Source organism: Echeneis naucrates, chromosome 23 (assembly GCF_900963305.1).
Source record: "Echeneis naucrates chromosome 23, fEcheNa1.1, whole genome shotgun sequence".
Lineage (NCBI taxonomy): Eukaryota > Metazoa > Chordata > Actinopteri > Carangiformes > Echeneidae > Echeneis > Echeneis naucrates.
Genome location: NC_042533.1, coordinates 6,839,659 through 6,860,503, shown reverse-complemented (window position 1 = coordinate 6,860,503; position 20,845 = coordinate 6,839,659). Strand labels below are relative to the sequence as shown.

Below are 20,845 nucleotides of genomic sequence, written 5' to 3'. Positions count from 1 at the left end.
ATCTTTAAATGCTACATCAAGCATACGCCATAATTGCACAGGTGTGGCACCATGGCTCGTTACAATAAAGCTTTATGTTCATATGTTCATGTGACCCATGATAGGGCAGCTTTTGAATGTTTAACAGCTTTCTGTTCAGAAATGACAATGCAGCCTTGCTCAGATATGGCAAGAAACAGATGTAGAGGGAAGGCATGGAAAAAGAGGAAGCAAGATATGACAGAAAAATAAAGCAAGGAGAAGGAAGACAGGTCTGACATCTTAGAGAGAGGCTTAAAAAATTAGGTGTATGTAAGGTTTCAACAAAAGTAAAGAAGAGATACAGTGGGTGAAACAGATAGTTTGTATGTGTGTGTCAAATTAAGTGAGAAAAAGCAAGTCTATAAAACATTTATACAGCCATTCTCTCTGTGTTTTTGTTAAAGAGAAAGACCTGGTAGAAAGGCTGTAAAACTAGACATCCAGTGGTGCAGGAACTATGAAAACGGCTCTTTTTGAATATGCTTTTGTTGAATGTGCACCTACTTTCCTGTCAATGTTATTCAGATTTGCCATCTACTTGTTTGGGCTTCTGACAGCTGACAACAGACACAGGCCAAAGCAGCGATCTGGATACAGCATACTGTTATGTAGCTCCCAAACAAGCAGAGGGGGGAGGAATTAAGCAAAAGCCAGAAAAAGCATGGAGAGGGAATGAGAATAAAGTCAAGAAACCCTTTTCTACCTGGTCTCCATTTCCAAATATATAATGATTTTAAAGACATTTTCACTTTCCCCTCAATGTTGCTCTGAAATACGGTGTAGAAATTTAACATATGACATTCTACAATAAAAAAATCCGGGTAAAGACATTGCTTAGTAGTGACAAACACTTTGGTCTCAAAATCCAGGGCTACTTGTGGTTCCTACAGTTTCCGGGGTAGAATGGGAGTCAGAGCTTACAGCTATTAATCTAGAGCTGCTGTTGTTACTATATATAACACACACCTATAAGTATTACAATCCTCCTTATTCTCATTTTGCCCTCATTTTTCCCTCTTGGCCCAACCAAACAGGCACCTTACCAGCTCTGTTGTTGGGTTTTGTCCAGTTAAATAGTGGCTTTTGGGGGGGTCCTGTACATAATATTGTAAGCTTTTGGAAGATATGACTTGAAACAATATAAATGAAACTGAATTGAACTGAAAATAATTATTACATCTTAGACAATTTTACCAAAACCTCTGAAATACAGGTAAGCATCTGTGTTTTTGTACAAATGTGTTTGGATTGTCATTTGTTTCCTCTGTCTTTCACTGTAATGAGGCACCAAATGCACACATACACACACACATATATGCATACACACACCCATGTTCTAAGGATGCAGCTCAAGAGACCTTGTTGCACTCAGATATATGACTGATGAATGTGTCAGTCACAGATGGGTTGACCAGGATAAACACACCGAATAACCCATACATCAAGAAGCAGTGAAACAAAGCCTGGGAGTATGAACTACACAAAAAAGGCTTCTATCTAAATTACAGACTTAGTCACTCACAGCTTCTCAAACTATTTTTCTATGGGATTGTATTACTCTATAAAATGGTACAGTTTTTCCTGTTGCGGCACCTCACTGACTAACTATGAATCTTTCAACCTCAAGGTAAATTTAACACTTCTCACAAAATCATGTCCTTTGAAGACCTTGTCATCACATCCAGAGCAATAAGAACAGAATACCAATTTTTAACCTGTCATAAACATGTATTAAGTTAATCTCTTGTCTCATCACCAAGTGTTACTGACGACCCAGCTCATCAGACACAACCAGCCGTCCCCATCAAATGAACAAGTTCAAATGTCAGCGAAGAAGAGAAAGCATTCATGTAACAGAAAGAGGGTGAGAGTGTATCAAGGGAAGAAATGAATTAATATATTGTCATCCTACCTCCAGCAATGGCAGTCTTTGTGCCCACCATCACAGTGACAGCAGTGGTAGAGATCACAATCCTACCTGCTGGGAGAGCAACACCTACAGTTAGCCAGAATCCACAAGAATATATAGTAGTTTATCATAACATGCAGGTGGAAACAGAAGCAGGCATGCACATCAATAAAGCACAAATATTCCTTCCAAACATAGGCATATGCATGCAAAATGCTTGTGGATATATTTATTAAAAGTGGGTGTTTTGTGAGCACTCACAGCCATTTCGACAGCTGCATTGTTAAAACATATATCAAAATGTATTCATTCATTCATCTTCTAACACTTATCCGTTTATGGAGTACCCAGAGGAAACCCACACAAACTCCACACAGAAAGGCCCCAGCCCCAACAACCATGAACTTCCCATTGTGGAGCAACAGCACTAACCACTAGCCACCGTGCTATATATCAAAATGCGTTTGAAAATATTGGAGAGATGGATTTGAACTAAGGAGGTAACATCTAATAAAGTCATACTTTGCTTGTCTATTCACAGCCTCCATGCTAGCAGATGCCAACTGCCAAGCCACAGATTCCAGCCAATTTAAGCGTTACATAACACAGATTATCAGAACTAACCGACTAACATGCTCATAACAGTATGTGTATTATGTTTTTCTGCCAGCCTTGTATTTATATTTCTGCTGTTAACTCTGCCTGCAGGACAGTCATGGAGCTTTGCAATCAGGAAATCCTGTAACAGGGGTTTGCTGCTTTGAGATGATATAATCAAATGATGAGGGGGAAAAATAACCAAACTATGAAAACAGATTCTGACTTTCCAAGAATAATTGATTATTTCACATAAAAGACATGAACCAAAGCCTTACTGAGTCCTTAAAAGTGAACAGGAGGTTCCTTATTGTATTTGCATGCACTTATAGTGAGAGACAGAGAGAGAGGAGGGGGTGAGGGAAGCATAACACGAAAAACAGACTAGAGAAAACAACAAAGAGAAGGATGAAGAAATGGAAAGCAAGGTGTCACTCTTCATCCTTTTAATGAACACAAATGAGGATAAATCAAAAGAGGAGGCATGCTAAGAATCAGTAATAGTTTTCTCTACCCTCCTCTTCCACCTCCTCTGCCTTCCTCTGTTCTCTCCCTCCCTCCTTAGTTTGGTGCTCCACCGCTTCTGCACTGAAGGTGGCGCTATAGTCACCCTCATAGTCCCTGAACAAATCTAAACAAAACACACTGTACTCACGATCTCCCCAAAGATCATAGAGAACTATTTTCTGCTTAAATGTCAAACATTAAAAAATAATGGAGGTGAGATATCCATAATAACAATCTTGATTTAGAAATAAAGGTTCAAACACTATCAATTCTCCATGTACTATCAGGATTTAAAATCCATGTCCTTACTACATACAGAATTTTATCTTCTTTACCGAATGCTGCATGTAATTATAACTAGTCTGAAATCTGACAGCACGGTTGAAACTACATTTCTTGAACTTTTAAGTAAGTGAGGACATAAACATCATTACATATAATTGTGTATGTTTAGTGAAAATAGAGTTAAAAGTGTATCTTTTGCTTGCCTGGAGCACCTAGCAGGAAACATGTCATTCTAAATATGACACTGTGGTAGAGGCAATTCACAAGGCAGAGAGGAGCTAAGCTCAAAGTCGCATCTACAGAATCCTGCTGAAACCACATCTCATGGTCTCTCGGTTGAAAATGGCATTACGTGTTAGTACGATGTGATGATAAATATAATGACAGTAGCTGTAGTAAAGGTCACAGAATATGAACCACATTAGAAAATCCATAATAACTGAAGTGACAATTTTTGGGCATTTTGCCTCATTAAAAAAAAAACATTCCTCTGACTCATTTAAACTGTATAAGAAACTATCTAGATACAGAATATATGAATAAACAATGAAGTAATAAGAAATGAGCATTTGTAGCCTGCTGGCTGCAGGGAAATGAGTCATTGAGAGATTACTCTAATAAAACTGGAAAAAAAACAAAACAGTTCTGTGTGCCCATGTGTGTGCATTTGCTCAGTAAAGTTATCTCTTCTTGTGTATACCTCTAGTGTCTTCTCTGGGCATGTAGTATAGAAACTGTCCAGCTGGGTACTCAGCTGCTCTACGGTACCACTCTGGGAAATGGTCCAATGTGAAGATATTCTCTTTGTCTGTGGAGGTCAGGAAAGACCTGGGGAGAGACAAAAATAGGCTTAAAGGAAAAGATATTATCTCAAGTCTGAAATGATGACAAAGGCTAAGAAGTTGAAGATGAAAAAGGAGAATAGCACAAAGAAATAGCTGAGATAGCTGAAGGAAAAATAATGAGGAAAACATAAAATGATTTAAATACAATTTAAAAAAATGGGATGAGATGAAGCAAAATTAAGTGAGAGCAGTACAGAGGAAATAAATCTGAAACCTAATAGCAAGAGACAATATAACTATTTGTCTACTCATCTCCAGTGATGCTTTAAAACCCTAAAGAAGCTAAAATAATGATTTTTGACTCATATGTATGGTTCGGATTGATAATAGATAACCTGTTTCAAAGAATGGATAAGTCATGATGTCACAACAGCTTGATGTCTGCCAGTCTACACTTGAAATTAACATCATCTGTTTTTGTACTGTTGGGATATCTGATTTTATGTTTCTCACACACACCTTTGCACTTTGATGATTATTCAGTTTAAACTTAGTTAAACACGTTGTAATATCTGATTTTACACTTCTCACATGCTTTTATACTCTTTGATTATATTGTTCGAATTTGATTAACTGCTTATGTTGAAGTAGAGAGTGACACTCGCATAAATCAAATAACAATTGCACAATGTAATGAGGATAGAATACAGACATGATTGAAAAACATCTTTTATGAAATATCCATATACAATATATATTATGTAACTGTGGCCTTCTAACTGTTGACAGTGCAGAAAATACACTGGGATTGTGGGGATTGTGGTTTGTCAGTTCTTCTTCCTTTTGCACAAAAACAGGGACTATCAACAGCCGCCAGGAGCTGATCGCGAGAGCGGAGCCAGATATCACGAGGAGGAAGTGTGCACTTGAAGAGAACTACACCCACATTCCTCATTTCCTTTGTGTAACCATAACATAAGCTGGACCAGGGAAAGATAGAGCATCATACTTCGTGAACTGATGCTGGAGTTGTCTGCTGGTCAGGGAGACATAGTCTGGTCTCTGTAAACAATCTCTTTTTCTATAATCTATTTTGCTGTCAGATGTTAAATAATAAAACGTGAAACTGATTTGGACGTCTCATGCATCCTTCATCAAACGAATGCGCGAGTTCACTTTGGGAACTCAACAGTACATAACAATTTAAATAAGTATCTTGTTTTGGAGTAAGTAAATTGTAAACTGGATTCTTTACCATCTGGCCCAGCTTCCCCTTTCATGACCACCAGGGGGATGAACTCACATGTTACTGTAATTCAAAACTTTAACACTTTCTGTTTTACATCCTTATTTACTTTGAATAGTGATGACATTTAGTCCATTTTCAAATAAAAAAAAAATGTGTGTTGTGTTGTGTTTTTATAACTCACTTAGCTAATCTTTTCTCCAAACCGGTATACCACTGGAATCTCATCAGGCCTGAACGGGTCCCCAAGAAGGCGGTTTCTACCCCTTCCTCCACACTGAGAGGGAGTGAGACAGAGAGAGTGAGAGAGGGAGGGACATCATAAAGACAAAGGTGGAGCAAACAGAGAAATATGGGATAAATATTAATAAAACATAAAGCAAGTAATCGCATAAACATCCTTATGTTAAAACAACATTTTAGTAATTGCATGTGTGTAAATATTCACCCAGATGTGTTGAGCATAATGGTGGTCCAGTAAGCTTCCATAGGGGCTGTGATCACAGCATCAAACAGCGCTTGTTGCAACAACTCTTCATCACCTGTGGGGAAAAACACTGGTCTGTTGTTTAATACTTCATGCAGTTTTAGTGTGTGGCTCTCTGTTCTTTGCTTTCTGACTCCATGTAAACACACAGTATCCCCATGGTAATGAATTGGAGTGACTGGGTATATTTGTTCTTCCCAAATGAAAGAATGATGACTGAAATTGGTGTGTACACTTACACTCCAGATCAGACTCTTTGCCAGTGAGGTATCCCACTACAGCTTGCAGCTGGGTCAGTTTACGATGGGCTGGGTCAATATCCGTCTCACAGTATGTCCTACAAACATAAACACGCACAGACATACATAAGTGACATACTACTATCACTATTTAGGTTTCACCATTTCTGCTCACCATTCATTAGCTATGGTCAGATCTGGAGCCAATAAGTCGTGAAGACCTGGAGAAAAAAGAAAAGAAAGACTTGAACATAGAAGAGGAACAAAGGCAGCCACAAGTACAGATAAACTGAGACAGAAGAGAAACCCTTACCTTCCTCTACAGACACGTTTCCTATGAAGATATATTTCCCATGTCCCCTTGTTAAAACTATACCTAGACTGCCAAACAGAAAGAAGAAAATTAAAAGACATACAATAAACTGTGACAACAACCTCATTGTTTGCAGAATAAGTAAAGCTCAAAATAACCAGGGCTCATACATATTTCCAACAGTAAGTATTTAATGTTATTCAGAGAAACAGTTCATAATATCAGGCTAGAGTAGATATTACCTACATTCTTTTAATTACTCACTATAATGCATTGGAGGTTGCAGGATGTGGTGAATATCACATTTTAATATAGATATAAATTTAATACAGACAAAGTAATCCTGTTAATTTAAAGGAAATCAGACACACCTAAATGGTGTTTCATTGATGACGGTGTAGAAGTAATCATTCTTCAAGAACATCACTCTCCTCTGCGTGAGACAGAAAGAAATAGTCTATAAAACTGATAATGAGAACAAAGAGAAGAATAGACAGCTTGTACAGAAAATATTAAAATAAATAAAAGGCCAAATAAGAATTAGAATGGGAAAACAAAACTTTGAAGATATGAAAATGACAATGAAAATAAAGAGGAAGAAAAGAAAGAGGAAAATCAGTTCTCCAATGAAATACTTGAAATAGGTCCTTGTTGTCCTGACACACACAGACACACTCACAGACATGAAAGTACTCACTCCTTTGTCCACTGAGGTTCTGACGTCCAAAGATAAGGTTCCAGTTTCCCCTTTTACCATGGCTGTCCTCAGCTAAGACACAGACATCACATACTCATTATGCCATGCTTTAAATTCTCAGTAACACAAGTCACACTGATGGACAGTGTAAAGAAAGCAGAGAACTGACAAATGTCTGTGTGAGTGTGTGTTCCTCACTTTCTCCTCTGTGTCCTCCCATTCCACCTCTGACAGATCAACACTGTTATAGTTGGGTTTTGGCTTCAGCTTCTTCCCTTCCTTATACTGTGACATGCACGCATATGAGTCCACACACCTAAATACCTCTCGGCAGCAATAATTCAAAGCATAATGATATATTGATTTGTACCAGAGGTCGTAGGTCAGGATGGGAGAGGATGTAGCCGTTGTTAGTGATGAGGTAGGCATAACCGTGGACACCCAGCTGAAAGGACAGAGAATGAACACAATCACATACTCACAGATCACTGATGTGGCAGTTTATGTGCCATCATGGAGGAGCATCAAAACAGTTCTTGGCGACAGCTTTGTGATACAGTGTAGTATGTGTTGGCCATGGTTTACCTTATATCTTGGAGCTAATTTCATTAGTTCTCTGAGGGCCACATCAGTTCCTACCACTCCAAGCAGAATCCCATGAGATAACTTGAGGAAAAAAACAAGTTCATAAAGTCACAAGCACAGAATAAAGAGGAAACTGACACACAAATATACCTTAGTTATAAGATCTGTACATTGTATATTCTCTTGGGAGGATATTTTCGTACTTGCAAAGGAAAGGTGACTCAAATACCATTATGGACCCAAAAAGACTTTTATGAGATATGTAATCTGATGAATAAATACGTACAGTCTCTTTCTTCTTGCTGAATACAGGCATGGCCACAGAGGTCATCAGGAGCAGGCTTTGGGCCTGAGTGTTGAACAGCTATGATCCACAAAGACACACAATTCACTTATGAATTAACTTATGAATCTGACCGAACAGGTGATGTTTCATCACGTGGTTCATTAAGGTAAACGGCTAACTTCGTCAAGCTAACATCTAACAAAGGAGTGAAAAGAGCGTGAAAAAGTGTGAAACTACACCTATAAAATGAAATGTTGAATGTTAAATAACTAATAAAACCGTGAAGACGCGTTCAACAAAAGGTTAAAGCACAGTAGCAACACGAAAGCAGCACATTAACCTGCAGGGTTCGGCTAAAAACTAAGCTAGGCTAATTTTCTACAGGTTAAGCTAAGCTATCTTTAGCAACTGAAGCTAAAGGTAGAAAGTTTATTTAGCCACATACTACTTCACTATCAACATTAAACAGATTATGTACGTTTGATAAAGCTTTGCTAGGTTAATTTAAGCAGGTCAATTAATCATTACCGTCTCTGTGTTTGGAAACTGAAGGCAGAGATGGAGGAAAGACATGAAACGGCATGAAATGCTGCAGGTGAAGACGAAGATGAATGAAGGCGTAAACGGTAAAATAATCCAAATGTCAAGTAAATATTCAATGAAATACTTTATAATAAATCTTGATGGTAGATTCTATGGTTTGTGAAATGGTGCTGGTTAGATGTATTGACATCAGGAACATGAGCCTATTTTCTGCCGTTAATGGGACAGAGCTGGTTGGTGGTGGTTGCCATGGTGTTCTGTACCGTTGCTATGATATTGGATGCTGCGAATAAACTGCATTGGTGTTTGGGATGGATGGGTGTTTCAGCAACATGGGGAGAAACATAAAGATTGATACACTGCTGTTAAGAAATATAACAAAGGCAGTCCAGCTTGAGATGATCGCTGACAAACTCTGTCCTTGTCTTTTGTTTTTTGTTTTTCAACAAGTCTTCATTATTTATTCATTCCATGATCTGATGTCAAGGTAAACTGAGAGGTCATACTATGTAAATGTCAGCACAAGCATCCTCAGCAATGTAAACTAATATCTCAACAAAATGAATAAGAGAGGAGGCGTTCTGAATGAGTCTATCAAAAAGTGAGTGATAATTTGAATAAGTTTACCAGATAGCACCCTCATAATATGAAAAGTAGACTGACCACACTGTCCATATATGCTTCAGTCCATATAATGTCATGGTCGTGGTTGATGACCATAGGCCGACTGAGAACATGGAGGTATTCCATAACATTTTCCTGGACATCAGCCAATGTGGAGATGTGTGTGTAGTAACCTGTTTGGAAAAAAAAGAATAAATACCATAAATCCTATATTACTGAAACAGGAAACCTACAACTCAAAGTATTCACCATAGGAAAGTGTTCACTATATTTTTATGTTTCTTGCTCCAACATTTGGGTATTATTTTAAAAGCAATAAATTAATTCATCAGACATCAGAAAACCTTGTGGTCCCTATGGCACTAAATTATTTTTTAATCCCAATCGATGGGATTGTGCTTTTAGCATTCTTTCAAGCTTGGCTCAGTCTAAGATTTGTGGCATTTCTGCAAGTGGAGGACAATGACGTCAATGGGATACCTGTGGTGAAGCTGCTCAATGACAACAGGCTACTGAGATGCTGCCAGATATGAATATGTGAATGTGTGAAAGCCTTTTTTTTCCCCCTGTGTTTCTCTCTGTGTGCTGCTGTTTATATATTTTAAATAGTTCTCCTCATCTGACTAAAACTTAAATTGCAAGGAGACGGTTTTAGCAAAAATATAAATATGGGTGTTTGTCAGATTTATGACAGATATTTTGTTACTGGCAGAAGCAAATGCCTGTGTATGCAACAGAAGGGAGTGCACCTGTTACCCATTACACACACAAACGCACACATACATACACAAATGTACACACAAAGACAGGCACACAGATATGATATTTTTGGCGAGCAAAATGTTTACAGTGTATCTATGCTGATAATCGGGTATTTAGTCAGGGGATTTTGATGTGCCCAGAGCAGAATAAAGTGATTATATTCATGCCGGAACCGGTGCATGGCCCAATGTACAGCACAAGGGGGCAGCATCTGATGCCCAGTTTCATGAGATCACTTCATACCCTTATTGTTACATGCAATCCATTTGACATTGTCAGCAAACGTCATCTCTCGTCCAATGAGATAAGTGAACACTCGCACCTGGAGACACAATAAAGTTGAGTAAAGTACCAAGCGATTAGTCCCATTTGTCAATCCAAACAACTTCATACAAATAGTTGAGACTTGTGTGCTCACATTACACATTACATTTCGCTATTGCTTGTTTTTAGTCATGGTTGTGTGGTTTTTGTGTGTGTGTGAGCATCATACCCGTCGTTCTGGCCAGTTGAACTCTTCAAAAACATCCTGGAAGTCCTCCATGGCCCCATCTGTAATGAGCATGATGGCCTGGTTGCAAAGGCTGCCTTGGCCCAGTGCTGCAGCCTTAACACAAATGCACACACACAATTTATTCAATCCTAAATTAGACCAAAGAACCCAACTCAGACCATTTAACTGTGGATATAAAATTAATTTTACAATTTCATGGCCAGCAATTCTGAATACTGTGAGCCAGTTAGTACATTTCTGTATATTGTTGCAAACAGGAACAAACCTCATTGAGGATCTTGAAAGATTCCTTCATTGCTTTTTTCACTTTACCCTCTCCTTTGACATGAAGGTTTTCGACTAAAAGCTTGAAATGCTGGAGGAGAGACATACAATAATTGATTAAATAGACATTATCACTGATCCCTGGATCTTGCTCTTTTACTAAAGGTGTATAGTTCGTCAAAGAATAAGTAGTGAGAGATCATGAAGGAGTGAGAGAAAGATTGTAGTGAAGGATTATCCGTGGCTCTCTGGCACACTGACCAAGTACAGCAAAATCACTACACTAGGATGTCATCAGGATTAATCACCACACAGACACACCGACCCACAAACACAGATAATTGGCTACACTGTCATGCAACTGCAATGGAAACCAGGGAGAGACCTGGCCTGACTTGATATCATTTTACAAATACAAACTAAGTCAACATCATTCCTGCGATTATTGCTGTGTACTTTTTAATTATAATCACATTTTAGTGAGTTTTTTTAGTTCATATCTTTTTTCCAGAGACAACTTTGTACATGCTGCATTTCACCAACTCACACACAGCTGACAAAACCAATAACCAATCTCCTGTAGAGTTTGGGGAAAGTCATTCTGAATTTCAGTGGGAGTCAACATGAAAATTGTTTTTGAGAACTCCCATATGAATCTGATATAACAACCATAAAACTTAAGATCATCTTCCTGTAAATGCATGTAAGTATGTCAGCCAACATCTGTAAGCCCATTCTGCTACAGTCTGCCTCTCTTGGCATTCAACCAATCAAATCCCTTGTTGACAGGTCATGTGACCTACTTAAAATTGTCAGCAGCCAGCAACCTTACCTGATCTGCCATGATGTGAAGGGGATTGAAAGTAGGGCATACATCCACCACATTATGCACACACACACACATACACACAAGGCTAAGCAGACTGAGCAGGTGTTGGGACATACAAAAATGGAGACACAGATGAGGAAGGGATGAAAGATATTAAAGCCACATCGAAGCAATGAGACATTAATGCAGTTGTATATGTAAATTCAAAAAGGTGCAAAAGAAGAGAGAAGAAAAGAGAACAAGAGACTAAAAGACAAAGAGAAGATTAAGGGCAAACAAATGCAAGAATTGTGAAGTGGTTCTAAGAGCTTCATCATGCAACCCTTTCACAAATAGTTTCTAACCCCATAACACGGGGTTGCTGGGACGTTTCACCTGTCATTTGATAACAGCATAATCTTTGTCTTTAGAGGATTAGTGAGATAACAGCTGACGGTTAATGGGTTAACACAGGTTAAGTGAATTAATTAGCTGTGAGACTGTGTGTGGGTGTGGGTGTGTGTGTGTGTGTGCGTGTTTTACCTCTCTGTTATCCAGATCAGCTTGTACCAGTGTGCCCTTGAAGCAGGGCTCCACATAGCGAACATAGTCACTGTACTGCAGAGAGAAACCAAATATACAGACTAACTCAATACAATTAAAGATCATTCACCATGATCTCCTTTTCTAAGTGATGATGTTCAGTTCAGAGTTGCGTTTCACCAACTTACACTGTATCACTCTGGCCAACCTTATGGCTATTATAGCTCATCTAAAATAGAGGAATGCTGTCGAATTACTTTGAAGTTTGCTTTAAGTGCTTTTATTGTTAAATTACCAAATTATTACAAACATTGGTGTTAAATTGTGTTTGGATATGTGCACTTCATATTTTAGTACATTTAATACATTTTTTTGAAATAGATAGGTATTTAATTCAAGGTCAAGAAAATCCATATTAGAATATGTATTCCTCAGAAGAAAGTGGGATTTGAACCCTCATTATGACAAGAGGAGGTCTCATTTTAAAACAAAATGCTCACTAACATGGTCATTCCATTGTAAGGAGTGTGGCTTTAAATTCTGTGTAAAAACAGCTTAAGGCAGCGGATTTTCAGGAGGCATATGATTACACACGCAGTAATACCAGGATAAACCATGCTTATTACACTGATTTGTAGTTGTAGGCCAACACCCGGCCAAAATCCTGAAAAACTGAGAAACAAAACGAAATTTTCAAGCTTTGATGCTACTTCCAAAAGTAAAGGCTTGGCATGAACTGAACGTTGGATTTTCGTATTTCTCTCTATGTACACTAGTGTCCTTTCGTTGTGCTTCCTGTGTTTAACCTAGTCTCTACCTGCATGTTAGTTTGACCATACAGTTGGGTGTTAAGAGTGTTAATCTGTTTGTCACACTCATCAGGACTTAAACACATCTTTGTGAGTCTTAGACTGCTCACGTCTGTCAGCTATTTTTTTTTTCTTTTTAGTGTACTATGTTTGCATGCATGTGTGTGTGTGTGTGTGTGTATGCTTACAGCTATGATGTTAACAAAGTCATTTTCTCCCAATGTATCAAGGATTGTATTGATGGTGTGTTTGGCGATGGTCAGTCTCAGTCCTTTCATACTACCACTGACATCCACCACGATCATCACATCTTTAGGAGATGTGGCTGCTTGGATATACCTACAGAGGGACAGAGAGAGAGGGTATAATGTAACTCAAATCACAGAGGCTGGTTATTTACCAGCAGTCAGCGAGAGCAGACAAAGTTCAGGCCTTATCCTTTTATTTGTTCCTCTGTTCTTCCGCCCATGCTTCCCTTTATCCCTTTATGATCATCCCTAGATTTTCTAAGCTCATTAACATAAATAAGATTTTCCCCAGTAGCAGTTGTGTTCAGCAAACTTTCCATCTCCTCCCTGTGTTACCCAGAATATCCTGTCTGAGAACCTGAACCCGAATTCCTGGAATTTGATGTACTGTTTGACTGTACAAGAGTTCAGTCTTTTTTTACACATTTCAACATGTGACTGTAAAAAATAAAATGAATGATGATTGAATCCCATTAAACTGCTGTTTCAGGGGCCCGGTTGTGGCTGCTAACTCCCTGTCACACTGTTATGTTTAACTGGGATGCTTAAATAGACCAGACCTTAAATGTCAAGGTGAAATGTCCGCTGTGAAAAACGCTGGTTATGATCAGTTAAGGCTGACTAATAAAAATGCTTTGCTTTAAACCACATCACCTCACAATTTCTGTTCAGAGTTAAATTAAGGGGGAAAACACTATGCTAAAAACACATTTTGTTCAAAAACCGCAAATGTTGATCAGGCATAGCTGATCAATGTGAATCTAATGGTGCCCGATGAGTATTTGTTTGAGTTGTTCACTGGAGTTAAATGATTCAGGATAAGTTGAGTCGTCTCCCATCATATCCTCAAAAGCACTACAGTGTATTTTCAAGCACTACATTTATCTCTAACTGTCTGCTTGGCATCAATCAGGAAGTAGACTGAACATGACATGGATATGGATTTACCAATTTCTGTTCCTGCAGTCAAATGTGACAACACCATTTTCATCTGGAATCCACTGGATCCCTAGAGAGACACAGAGAAAGTGGTCAAAAACTGACAGACGACAGACTGCTGCTAAGCAATCTGGTTTGATAGATGACTGGATGTAGAACTGGATGCATGGATGGAGGGTGACAGGCTGTCAAATGAGACCGTGATAGATGAGGGAGCAGATTAATAAAACAAGCTATGACACAATTCCTCCGTCACACACTCACACAGAAACAAACAGAAGAGAACTTATCAGCAGCCATACTGAGTCATCACGTTTGACCCACAGTTTCCTGCCTTGTCAGTTGCTGTGTAAGTGTAATGCTTGGCTTGTGTGAACGCTGTGCCGACGCCGGAGAAAGTTCAAATGAAGACAGTGAAATTGGGAGAATTGTGACGTGTCCTGAATGCAGGCAGCTGTGAGGTGTACATACCTGGGTACAGCCTGAAGAAGCCTGTAGAGCTGCCAAAGTACTGCCATGTGAGAGTCGGATCTTTCTGGAAGTTTTCAATGAACACATCATTTAGGGCCTCGGACATGTAGGCCCCATTAAGAATGTCTGGATCTACAAAAAGTGAGAGAAAGACCAAAACAATATAGATATGCCACAGGCCATTGGATAAACACTGTATAAGAAGGGCATGTGTGTTACCTTTGTTGTAGACATTAGTGGGAACTTGAATGTTACTCATTTGTGTGTTGACTGGCAATTTATTGAAATGTTCATTTTCCTCTAGTGGGAATTCTCCTCCCAGTGGCACCGGGTTCCCATCCTCATCCACTGTGTTGACCAGCATGGAGTTATAGTAGTCAAACTGGATAGAAAAATATCTGATCATGACTTTGATATGTAGATTATGTGATGAAACAGCTCAGTTTTCTTCTATGAAGTTGGGCTGTAGAAATCTCAGTTTACTTTGTTTCCTCTCTTTTATGTGACACTGTTTCAATCTGACACTATAAAGTGAAGAGGGGTCATCAATTAATAGCAAAAAATCTGATGGTTACATTCTCTTATCTTTACAAAATAAATACATTTAAATAGGCTTAGATGTCACAAACTGAGCTCAGAAGGTAATATACAGTATATTGTCACATACCTCCATAGTTTCATTATACTCATGGTAAAGATCAGCATCCTCTGCTGCTTCTGCTAACCTCTGTGATAAAAACAACCTGGTTAGGGTCAAAGTATGCACATATAATGAACCATGTAAGACGAGTATAAAAAGTACTATTACCTTGACAGACTTCATCTTCCTCCCGAGCATCTCCTCCATCTCCTCTGCAAACTTTTTCACCAGCTCCTCTCCGTCCACCTCCTCCATTTTCACCACACCCTCAACATCCTTATATTTCTTCAAAACAGACACATATCAATATACAAGAGAAATACATCCAGACGCAGAGTGCAGTACAGATGCAACTATTATGCTATTATAACTTTTATAAATAGAAAAAGTTAATGTTTGGTTTTAATTCAGTTTTCAAACTAAGGGATTTGGATGATCAAGATCTGATCAAGATGATTAAAGTGTCTGACTGAACCAAACTTACTTTTATGGCTTCTCATGGCTGGTGCATTTGTTCATTGTACTATTAATTTAAACAGCTTGATGAGTGTAATTTGAGGGATCCCTTGCTGTTACCACTGGACTGAAAAGTTAATTTCCGGGAGTGATGATGGACTCATTTTCTATTACCTTCAGCAAGATAATTGCCCTCCCTCAACTCTGGGATTTAGGTTATTAAAATATCAAGGAAGCAGGCTTGTTAGTAGAAAATCCCCAGTTCCCAGAATGGCAGACAGATAAAGAACCCTTTCACGTTTCATATATGTTATTCATTAAGGCTGGGGTTAGACTGTCGCCAGAACCTCTTGGAAAACTTGGGAAAGAAATAATTACAGTCTAATCATTCAAAATAAAAGATATGTTTTATTTCCACTTCCACAGGTGATATGTTTTAATTTCCTTTATGAACAACAGGAAGATAAGAGAAACAAACAGATGTAAAACAGAGAATGGGTGATAAAGGACAAATGACAAATAACCACATAGTCTCAATTGCAGCTACATTAAAACTATAGCATTTTTAATATCCTATCCAGTTGACTCAGACAGGAAGACAAAGTCACTAAATGTTCCACAGATAACAAGAAAGACATCAACTGCACAGCCATGGGTGATTAATGGCTTCTTGGAGATTAAACTAATGCCCTAGATGCTGTTTACACATAATGTCCACAGACAGAGACTAGAGAAAACTAAGAGAAGTATGCTTTGATTTTATTCTAAATAATTCTGTCATATCTGTTTTTGTCTCAACATCAACCACCACAACTCTTTAACAGCCACTGCTTTTGTCAAAATAGTCACTGTGGGTTTCTCCCTCTGGAAAATAATTTTTACGAAGTAAAGGTGGCAGGTGGTGTCCTCAGGTGTAGCTTAATTCTGTCTACAATACAGCGTTAAGAACAAACTACATAGCAGGCTCACAAAATCTGTGGAGGTTTGTGTGAAGTTTGCTGTCATATATGACAGAAAATGCTGTGGTGTAAAAAGGACATAACGATAAATACAGTACACGAATAGAGGGAGACGGTCAGTAGGCGCACATTTCTGTGGACACACAATTTCAATGTGTGTGTTTGTGTGTGTGGCAGATGGTGAGCAGCCCTGCTGGGGATTCTACAGGGTGGCATGCACAGAAAAAGCACACACCCTAATTACTAAAAGACACACAAAAGACACATAACAACATATCCTTGCATTGAGTCTCAATGGCAAGTAACAGTGCATCTGCATGATATTTTAGCGTGTGTGTGTTTTTATGGGATTCTCATGCGTGTTCCAAGAAAGCAAGAGTGTACATGCATTTGTGCTTGAATGTGTCAAGTATATTTGAATTAAGTGTGTCATCACATTGGTCTCTGGGCCATGTGCAGATGTTGTACAGCAAATGTATGCCAGTCAGTCGGATCCTTATTGGCTGATGTAGCAGAGGGATGAATCCAGATCCCACCCGTCTCAGTATGATATGATGATGTCATGTGTGCTATATCCTGTTTTAAAGTGCATTTGTCTTTCTGCATTTTTTCTGCTCTGTATCATTTTAAAAGCCAAACTGTAAATGACATGTAACCAGGCAACAGTGTGAGGTTTTCTGAAATAATAGATAACTGTTTATGTTTTGAGACTGGGGGGGGCGTAGGCTGTAAACACAACCCACAATGGCCCTCTGTACATATCCCTCCACTGGCCCTGTAATGTATGTTAGGGATAATCAAGCAAAGGGATTAAATCCCAACTCCAATCAGCATTACTCTTCCTCAACACCAAAGATTTGTGTTTATTACTCAAGTACAATATGATGAATCTCATGTGTGGCACTGCCTTTAGCCTGGGTATATAAAATGTGTATCTGGCAGTGTGTGTGTATGCGTTTGGCTTCTCACCTTTTGTAGCAGTTTAGCTCCAGAGTATCTGGCAGACAGGGCAGCTATCTCCTTGCCAAAGGTCACAGCCCACTGCTGCACCCTGGACACAGAGGAAACACGATCATGGATCATTCCCCAAACTGTTAACACTGTGTCTGTGGGTGGTATCTTTCCTCTCAGTGTAGTTATTTGATAGATGTGTAAAGAGATGTAAAAAAAAATGGATCTTAGTCCGGATTCTCTACCACCTTTTTTCAGATTGTCTAATAAATCATCCAGCCATCCTTTAATAAAGCTCCCTTTTTACATCGCAATAAACTGACTTATTCTGTTAGAACTGAAGCAACTTTGGAACAAATTGGATTTGATCTTAAAGCAGGCCAATTAGTAACAAATCTGACTCCCTCAGTTTGAGAAAAAGAAGAGGTCTGTTCATATATTATCCTCTGCCCATCCTGAATTCACCAATAACAGGCTAAAAGAGATTATCAAGAAGGTGGCGGTAAAAGCTGTCCGGCTGCCAGGTCAAGGGGGTTATTTGGTGCTCAGTAACATGTAGTAATTCTACAAATCCTCGATGTGAAGGCAGCCAAGGTAAGGTAATAGAGGTTAGAGAGTAGACAGGATGTGACAGATGGCTCAACCTATGGGGAGTCAGCCAATTTGCTCCAAGTGAGCAGTCAGGGTGGTGACAGCTACCCTGCCAGCAATGGTACTAAAAATTTGTTGACTTGTTGATATGTTCATTGGAGAATAGGAATGTGTTCACTTTTGAATGTGAGGACGGAGAGTGTAGAGGCTGTTCAGTAGTTAAGTGTAAGATGTTTTGGCTCAGATCTTAAAGTGAGATGAATAAGACTGTTTTCGTATGCAGAGTTTCCTAACAGACCAGAGGTTGTTTTTATTCAACAGTAAAATTTCCCCTCTGACAGCTGAACAGAGCCTGACAGAGCCTTAAGCAGGCAGCATGTCAAACCTGCCTCAAATGTGGAGCAAATGCAACACAGTGAGTACCTCTTTACTCACTGTACCTCTACAGATGGGACAAAAAACAGCAAACTCCTCCAGTGACCAAATAAGGTGCCTTATTTTCTTTACTCTTCAGGAAAATAACAAATTCTTCTTTTTAACTAAGAAGGGACCTTTTTGTCCTTTGTAAATGTCTGGATTAGTCTTCGATCTATATACACTCACTTGTCGCCATTTATATTTCAGTTTTATTAGATTTGTTGCTCAAATGTCTCACTGTCAGTTTTCTGTTTATTTGGGTGTTTTTCATTGTGGCCTCAGAGGCTGAAGATGTCACCCTCTTGGCCGGAAATGTTCCAGTCATGGCCCCACGGACTTCCAAAGCCAGAGGGGCCCTGCTGCCAGGCAAACAGGGGGACTTTGGGCTCAGTGACCTCTGTGACCTGGGCTGCTTAACACTGCCGTCCCAGAAGCCATCCTGCCTATAGTGATATCACAAATTGTCCGAGTTGAGTAAGTGCAAGACACACATTCACTAATTATATCCCCAAACTGCATAAGCCTCCATTGTTTTATGATTTTGGTTGGCAAATGTGTTGGTAGGAAATTGTCACAAAATGGATTGCCACAGACATACTCCTGAAAACACAGTATCCGGCCAGGGCAGGTATACAAACAAAATGCTCCTGTATTTGTGTATTTCTCTGTCCCTCTCGGCCCCCTTCCATTCTAACACACACAGACACACAGTTAATAGGCTATTATGGACTGACAGTACTGTATCGATCTGTTAGCGTTTTTAGTCAGCAGGAGGTTTGAAAGCTGTTCAGGGAAAAGAGCCTCGTCTGGCTTCTGGAGAATAAACACAGCGTTTCAGTCCCAAAAGAAATATTCAGCTGAGAGAAGGCTTTATCAGTAAAAAATAATCACAGTCAAGTCAACTTTACAGTTTACAGCCATGCTAATGGTTGTGTAAGGGACACTGGCGAACTAAATGATAACATTATTGTGCTGTTATGCGGTGATAAAGAACTAAACTAAACCTTCCCATTGGTAATGGGAGAAAAACTTGGACTTGATTACCAAAGTGATTAAAAATCATCATATGATCCGTATCAAGTAGATGAGCATTTGGTGGCATGGAAGGAAAAGTCAGGACCACCAAAGCCATAAAAGTTGTATTCTGTGATCATGAATGACTACACTTAATTCCAAGGCCATCCAACCATGTAAATATTTTTCAGTTTGGTCTGAAATAGCAAGTCAGTCCAACGATGCCAGATCGATTTAAGATCTGTCATATCAATGCGTTTCAGTCAACTTTATTCTAAATGTCTCTACATGTCAGCTTAATATGTCAAAGTGAAATTACTCTTAATTGAAGCAAAATACAAAATCTGGTTCACTAATGTCTTCTTTTTTTTTGCATTCACTCTAATATGCAATATCTATCCATCAACTTGAATGTCTTTGGCTGCAGCTGATAAGCTGTATGATAGTTTGGCAGTTAGCTGTGTCCCATGGGTCCCCATATGGCCCATATGTATCTGAGTGGACTTATCAGCCAAAATAGCAAGAACAGCATTGGCTCATCCTTCCGACATGTGGCTTCAACAAGGGTAAAGCTGCATGTAGGCTGGACAGGGTGCCCATCCAGAAATTACCTGGCACAATTGTTGATGTAATGTCTTAACAAAGCACTATTTGTGTTCATCAAACTTGTAAATGGCAGCACATTGTGTCACCTTGTTAGTGTGGATGCAATCATCAGAACAGGAAAGCAAAACTATAGTGTGTGATCAGGTGAATGCAGATAAAGGCAATATTTCATTAAATCCACAAATTTAATGAATAATGTCATAGTGATAAAAGTACAGGTGCAAGTGAAATGATGGAGAAGCAATTTTTCCACGCCTTGATAGAACTTAGGTGAAAAGGTTGGACCAGTAGACGTCCTCCTGATGTTTCATTTGATGAGGAAAAAGTCTGTTTTTCCTGCTGCAGCTGTACTCACGTTTCTGGTGGGATCTTCATCTGTCCGTCGGCCATCAGGCACAGCGAGCTGAAGAAGATTATCCACATCAGCATCATCAGCCTCCCCCCGTGCAGCCCACTCCTGTCTGATTTACAGGCCTCCCTAGTGTCGCCTTGAACCCAGCACTTCATCCCTGCAGCTGTTGTGATCCGCATCAGTCCAGCTATTGTTGCACACTGACTCCAAAAGAAAAGGATGAAATGACGACACTGTAAAGTGAGATTAGAAATGTTCAGGTCACAGTGCAAACACAGAGAGAAGGGAATGTGTTAAAGGTGTAATGAACTAGGCGACTGTTGGTCATTTTGGGGAGATGAAGGAGCAGCAAATTGTTGAGGTAGTTTCAGTCTGTC

The 20,845-nt window shown here is 39.2% G+C and overlaps 1 protein-coding gene across 1 annotated transcript in view; it reads right to left on the bottom strand.

The window, feature by feature from the left end:
- Positions 1-20,576, bottom strand: part of cacna2d4a (calcium channel, voltage-dependent, alpha 2/delta subunit 4a) — a 67,824-nt gene extending 47,248 nt beyond the window's left edge. Inside the window, exons 1-26 of the mRNA XM_029495702.1 lie at positions 20,472-20,576; positions 17,507-17,588; positions 15,291-15,407; positions 15,150-15,209; positions 14,702-14,864; positions 14,483-14,614; positions 14,021-14,081; positions 13,013-13,163; positions 12,016-12,090; positions 10,666-10,755; positions 10,380-10,493; positions 10,130-10,208; positions 9,164-9,297; positions 7,958-8,035; positions 7,672-7,752; positions 7,457-7,531; positions 7,285-7,371; positions 7,087-7,158; positions 6,761-6,822; positions 6,390-6,457; positions 6,252-6,297; positions 6,077-6,174; positions 5,799-5,892; positions 5,535-5,627; positions 4,020-4,147; positions 1,934-2,002 (exon numbers count right to left, since the gene is read on the bottom strand). Coding sequence (XP_029351562.1) covers positions 1,934-2,002; positions 4,020-4,147; positions 5,535-5,627; positions 5,799-5,892; positions 6,077-6,174; positions 6,252-6,297; positions 6,390-6,457; positions 6,761-6,822; positions 7,087-7,158; positions 7,285-7,371; positions 7,457-7,531; positions 7,672-7,752; positions 7,958-8,035; positions 9,164-9,297; positions 10,130-10,208; positions 10,380-10,493; positions 10,666-10,755; positions 12,016-12,090; positions 13,013-13,163; positions 14,021-14,081; positions 14,483-14,614; positions 14,702-14,864; positions 15,150-15,209; positions 15,291-15,407; positions 17,507-17,588; positions 20,472-20,548 — 2,386 coding nt within the window. The 5' untranslated portion in view covers positions 20,549-20,576. The remainder of the gene's footprint in view (positions 1-1,933; positions 2,003-4,019; positions 4,148-5,534; positions 5,628-5,798; positions 5,893-6,076; positions 6,175-6,251; positions 6,298-6,389; positions 6,458-6,760; positions 6,823-7,086; positions 7,159-7,284; positions 7,372-7,456; positions 7,532-7,671; positions 7,753-7,957; positions 8,036-9,163; positions 9,298-10,129; positions 10,209-10,379; positions 10,494-10,665; positions 10,756-12,015; positions 12,091-13,012; positions 13,164-14,020; positions 14,082-14,482; positions 14,615-14,701; positions 14,865-15,149; positions 15,210-15,290; positions 15,408-17,506; positions 17,589-20,471) is intronic.
- Between the last annotated feature and the right edge of the window lie 269 nt (positions 20,577-20,845).